Raw genomic sequence first — 6,666 nt, forward strand, 5'->3', positions numbered from 1 at the left:
GCTCTCCATATCGCTATGGTTTTAATTTTATTTTTTTTGTTCATTTCTCGTTGGTTCAATCGCTTTTAAACGAGCATTGAATAGTTTTCAAAATAATATCTTTTACATTTCGTGACTTAATTTGCGAAATTTTTACTTTTCTCCGTTTATAAATATTGTCCTATCTATATTTGCCAACCTTATTTTTTGCAACACTTAGTGTTTTTTTTCATACTTTGACCAATGATTAGTCGTGTGTCAAGATTCCGAAACGTCAATATTTTATATAGAATCTGATATTTTTTTTCGCGTACAATAATGTAGGCGAATACATCGTGATATGTTTTGTTTGGAAACTTTAGGGTGTTTTATTTTTTAAGATTTTGATTTAAGCGTGTTATTTTTTAATCAAGACATAACTTTATTTTGAATATAAATATAATTCTAAAAAATATAGGGAGAAAAACTAGTTGTAAAGTCGTCAAACTTTAGATGGTCATAACTTTGCGCGCGGACGTCCGTTTTACGCGTTTTTTTTTTTAACTTGCGTATTTTTTCGAGATCTATGCGGATAAACGGCCGCAAGGCGGTTTGGCCGAGCCAATTTTTAAAAAACGCCTTATCCCATTCAATTTCAATTTTCCCCAAATTGGCATGAAATTTTCAGTTTTATTTACTTATAATATGATGATACGCAATAGATTTCAACGTAAAAATCTCGGGTAATGTAGCAACAATGTCAATTTCACTTCTCCGTGGTTTCAATTTTTGAAAATAAAGTCACTAATTTTCTCGACATATAAAGTTGACTAAAATAACCTTATAGTCAAACACTAAGTTTTTTCAAACAAAACTTACTTCGGACTTTTCAACCCCTAAAATGACGATCCGAACGTCTACGTATCCTTGATGTATTGGGCCTATTATATATATATATGAATGAAATATATATATATATATATATATATATATATATATATATATTCCTATTTCGTTGGTATATCAACGAAATAAAAAAAAAATTTATCCTATTTCGTTGATCTACCATAAATAAAATATATATATATATATATATATATATATATATATATATATATATATATATATATATTCCAATTTCGTTTTTAGATGAACGAAATAAAAAAAAATTCATATATATTTTTCAATTTCGTTTTTAGATGAAATAAAAAAAATTGTATTTTCCATATTTCGTTTTTTTATTCACGAAATACAAAAAAAAAAAAATCATTTATATTTCGTGAATTAATTCACGAAATGCAAAAAAAAAAAAAATAGTTATATTTCGTGAATTAATTCACGAAATATCCCCAAAAAAAAATTAAACAAGTTTTGTTCAAATTCACGAAATATATAAAAAAAAAAAAAAAAACCTATTTCGTTCTAAGATTCACGAAATGCAAAAAAAAAAAAATATTTGTTGCATTTCACACTGAGCGAAATGCAACTTATCGATGAAGCACAGAACAGTTGTTGGTATTTAGGTATTTCGTTATTATCCAACGAAATACCCATTGTGGTATAAAAAAAAAAAGGCAGCCTATTTTGGACTAATGGCTGCAAAAATATGCCATTTTGGCTCCGGACTCAGACATAATTATCTTAGTTAATTATAACCCAGCCAAGGCTTTCCAGCTTGTAATTAGCCGCAGTTTATTTACTTATTATATAAGTTGGGCGCAATAATTTGGAAATATTGTACCAATTTCAACCTATGATGAACTAAGAATCAGACGAAAATGATATAAGAATCATAGGAATAGAGCAAAAAAAGTCTAAAAATGTGCTTCTGCACTTGACTTTTACCAACTTTTACCGATAGTCATTGGTTATACAGATTCAAAGCCTTGTCTACAATAATTAAATAAGAAATTCAAGCTAGAGTAATTATAACACGTTGGCTGAGAACTAGTAAATATTTATAGTGTGATAAGCCCAAAATGCCGATTGTTGTGCACCTGGCGTCCCCTGGGGAACATCGCAGTGTAAAATCTTATCTTAACTTGTATGTATATTATTATATTCACCTGCTCTATCGCTTGCGATGAATCCACAAATGCTTTGGAAAAGTTTCTGGAAAAGAATCGAATTTTGTTTGGAAGTTCGGTGCATTGGATTTGGTTTTGGAACGGTTTGAGAGAATTAGTTTAATTTAACTTTTGATTTCCAGAAAATAATTGTGAATGTTTGCATTTATTTTTGGAATAATTGGATTTGAGAAACTATTGTGTTTAGATTGGGTTATAAACTTTTGAACACTTTTGAAAGCAGTCACTAATATTTGCATTAGAGTAGGTTGTCTATATCACAATCCTCTAGGTGCGATTCTTCCCGATTCCTGCTAATACGGCATGCATTGTGAATCGGGCTGCCCTTTAATTGTACTCCTCCGTCTCAATTTAATTGTTTTACTTTCCTTTTTGGTTTATCCCAAAAAAAGTGTCTCTTTATGTATTTAATAAATTGACAATTTAAACATATTACATGACAAGTTTAAAAACATAAGATTCAAATGATATTTTAATACATTACTTACATGTTTAATTTAGAACTACAAAATTCAAAAGTCTATTTTTTCCTTAAATTTTATACCCAGTCAACCTAAGACACTTAAATTGAAACGGAGGGATAATAAAAATACGATATGGATTGAATTTACAAAGAAAACTTGATGGAACGTCTTCATCTGCTACTATGTTTATGTTTGGATAGTAAAAGATATACAGTAATTCTTTTGTTATGTGATCAGTCAGTGGCGGAACTAGGATTTTTAGTAAAGGGTGTCAAAATATAAAAAAGGAAATATACGACGAAATTAAAGGGGTTCAACACAAGTATATATACATTAAAAAAAAAAAATTACAAATCTGCACGGTGTAATTTTTCGGCAAAAGGGTGTCGGTTGACACACCTTGAATGCATGTGGCTCCGCCACTGGGGTCAGCATAGATGGGAAGGACCAAGAAAGAGGGGAAGAGGTAAGAAAGATTAAAAACTTATTCACATTCGATATTTACACCAAATCAATCCCGTAGATATATGATATATGTTGCATATATAATATTTTTGCTTAATTATGATTAATTATTTATTTGGACATTTTCCTTATTTAACTGTCACTGTCTCTCATTCTACTTTTCAATTTAAGAGCTGAGAAAGTAAAAATTTTAGAGAAATGGGTTGGAAAGAGAGTCAAATGTCAAAAGAAAATAAATACAGTGTCAAAGAAAATATGCGGCACTCGTAGACGTCGTTGCGTTGGTAAGTGGAGCTGGCAAGTTGAATAAAGGAGAGCAGAGTCTCCCATACAATGGGCGAAGAAAAGATTCCCAAAGTGCTGCTGCCACTATAATCCAACTTTCTCTCCCACCCATTCGCGGAGACACGGAGCCGTTCTATAACCCAATACTTTTGGAACCCCCAATGCTAATACTTTATTCTTTCCCCCCGTCATGTCCACTCATTTTGCTCAAAAGCCACTATATTTTTCTTAACTTAACCATGGTTTAGTTTCTTAATCATGGTTTATTTCCCCAATAATGCTCCACATCTCATACCCACCTTACCCCCCACGTTCCTTTCATCTCTATATATCTCTCTCTGTTTCCTTTTCTCCAAGACTCCCTTCTTCTTTCAACTCTCTTTAGTTCAATTCCAAACATATTAACTGCTTATTTAATTTGCAATTTAGCGTGGTATCAAAGTTTTGTTACTTCCTTTGATCTTTTATTACTCCATCATTAAGGGAAGAAGTAGGTTTTCGCCATGAGTTGCAACGGCTGTCGAATTCTGCGGAAAGGTTGCAATGAGAATTGCATACTCAGACAGAGTTTACAGGGCATTGAAAGCTCTCATGCTCAAGCCAATGCCACCGTATTTGTCGCCAAATTCTTCGGCCGTGCTGGCCTCATGTCCTTCCTCTCCTCCGTTCCCGAATCTCAACGACCAGGTACTTACTTATACTATTCATGTGCATGAAACCATTTTCATTGTATATAGATAATGATTCTATCACTTTTTCGTGAATTTCATATCCTAACTATCAGTTAGTTGTTCACTTTTTCTATCTGAGCTCTATCTATGTATTAAAACACATCTAATTGATAGTTCAGGTATGAAAAGGGAAAAATTGATAATTGATTTAGACAACTTCAAGGTGTGTTTTAACACATCTAAGTATATCGTAATAGTTCAAGCAGAAAAATGGAATAACTGTGTTTTTGACCGTTAACTCTTGTATATACTAAAAAAAAATAAAAAATCCTAAGTGGCTGAATGGCCTTATTTCTAGTTCCAAGTTATAGAAAAAGAAGTTATATTGAGGAGTTTTGTTTTGTGTACCTGCAGCGTTATTTCAATCGCTGTTGTTCGAAGCGTGTGGAAGGACGGTGAATCCAGTGCACGGAGCGGTAGGACTACTATGGACAGGTAACTGGCACGTGTGCCAATCGGCTGTTGAAACAGTGCTTAAAGGAGGCGTTTTACGGCCGTTACCGGAGTATACCGCTTCACCGGAGTTAGATTCATCATCCGAAGCAAACAACGTTGATCTGTTTAGATCGCAAAGCTCAAATTTCCGATCTAAAAGGAAAATTATTGATGACGTGGCAGAAGATCTAGATCTCGGACTTACTACATCAGGATACGGTAAAATGAACAGGCGAACGGAGAAACGAAGAGCGGCAACGCCGTCGTTGAATTCAGATGAATCTGATACGACGACGTTGGAAAGTGGATTTGTGTATCAGCAAAATTTACAACAAGGACATGAAACGAAGCTTCTTAGATTGTTCTTTTGAAGTTTTTTTTTGGCTCATGTCTACTTACAAGTTACTGATTAACTAAAGCTTTGGAGTTTTGCTCTTTTTTGGTTGTTACAAATGTTGTCGAAAACTTACTTAATGGTAAGTTTTTTGGTAACTTAAGGAGGTCATTAAATTAAAAATGCTTCCGATGGCACTGGATTTCTCGATAAATGAAGTTTTGAGGGAAAGATGAGAGTTGCCTCCTTTTTCTTTGATCTCTCCGTTTTTAATTTTTTCAGTTTTTGTTTAAGTCACTGATCATTGTGACTCGTTCTAAAAGTCAATTTTTCACATTTCGCTTCTTTTAAATTTTCGCTTTGATGGAGTTTCCGGGTTAACTAGATGAACAATTCAAATGAGAATATATAAGTAATTATGTAACCAAAAAAGAGAACGTAATATCAAACATTTTTCCACATTGCTAGGATAACTATAACCTTTGAGTAATTTTTATATTATAACTTCTAATACTAAACCAATGAATTCGAATATTAAAGCCTATTTTTAGTAGTAATTCCTTTGACTTAGGATTTAATTTTACTGACGTATACAAACCTTTAACACTAAATTCATCATATTATATACTCCTATGACCTATCAAATATATACATCATAAATAATTTTTACGTTCACATCTGAAATTGCCTCCTGACTGGATATGCACAAGGAGTTGACGACAAGCAATGTCAGCATTAAGTTTGCCCCACAACGTCAAGTTGAAGATTTATGACTTGTAAGTTATAAGTTGTTTCTCATTTATAATATGCCTTGTCATTTACTATGGTTTGCCAAGTTAAGCTGGAACAAAGCCTTTTGATCGTCTCAAATGTCTAAAGCAAATGTAGAAATGAATATTATCGTTTAGGAATGAGCTTAATTAAGTAATAGTACTCCTATCTCCCAACTCATTGAAATTTTTTGTACATGAATAATAAATGCTTGGACTAATAAATGCTTGGACTAATGTGTGCTCCACATATATATTTCGTTGAGAATCGACAAATTAGCACGTACTGTGGGAAGATAACCATACAAGTGTACAATGGGTTCCCATGGCTGGCAACCTGAAAGAAAATGGGAATTTAGAGGTTCAGATAAGCCACCCTGGACTAATTACTAGACCTAGTTTAGGATTAGTCAACTAGGGGTCGTTTGGTTTAAAGTATTAGTAGAAATTTTTTATCCGTATTACTTGTTATACATTCGGTATAATGGCATATTGTATTAACTGGATAACTTTTCGGTATATTAAACTCCCCATAAGTTATGCAGAGTCTAATATCAACAATTAGATTTTTGTATTATTAATCTTAGTACAATTTATACGAATTTATATATTTATTCAAGATACAATAAAATGTGGATGATATAAGAATATTGGCATTCTGTTACAAGTCTCAAAAAAAAAAAAAAAAATTGCATTATAAAAATATGTAGATAATAGTAGTAGTTTAAAAAAGATGACAAATAATCCATGCATTATCCGTTGACTATATCGTACTATATTTACTTATTTAGATGAGGATTAATTCACACCAATTAGCAAATAGCTAAAATATATGAGTTAGATATGTGCACGCTAATTCGTTTGGTGTCCAATAGCATTTGATTTCAGTACGAGTCTCAGGTCTTACATTTCAATCTGACTTTCAAGAGTACAAACCGTATGATGTAATGTCGACTACAAAGATGCTACTCTGAAGCTCTGGACTCCGGAGCTTATATATATCGATTAGAACTTCAAAGCTGCTTTTGAAGTATCAGTAGCGAAATGGTCTGACAATGGGAAAGGTTTTAGGTGGCAAGACCAGGAGATATGGAAGTTAGAATGTCGACCGCTTACTAGTAGGAAGTTTTCCACATT

The 6,666-nt window shown here is 32.6% G+C and overlaps 1 protein-coding gene across 1 annotated transcript; it reads left to right on the forward strand.

Moving 5' to 3' along the window:
- The first annotated feature begins 3,615 nt into the window (after positions 1–3,615).
- On the forward strand, positions 3,616–5,017 carry LOC132064815 (LOB domain-containing protein 37-like). The gene is made up of 2 exons (XM_059457938.1): positions 3,616–3,946; positions 4,345–5,017. The coding sequence occupies exons 1-2, from the start codon at positions 3,763–3,765 to the stop codon at positions 4,794–4,796; spliced, it is 636 nt and encodes a 211-aa protein (XP_059313921.1). The 5' UTR covers positions 3,616–3,762; the 3' UTR covers positions 4,797–5,017.
- The last annotated feature ends 1,649 nt before the right edge of the window (positions 5,018–6,666 follow it).

The sequence above is a fragment of the Lycium ferocissimum genome, chromosome 7 (assembly GCF_029784015.1).
Source record: "Lycium ferocissimum isolate CSIRO_LF1 chromosome 7, AGI_CSIRO_Lferr_CH_V1, whole genome shotgun sequence".
Taxonomy (NCBI): Eukaryota; Viridiplantae; Streptophyta; class Magnoliopsida; order Solanales; family Solanaceae; genus Lycium; species Lycium ferocissimum.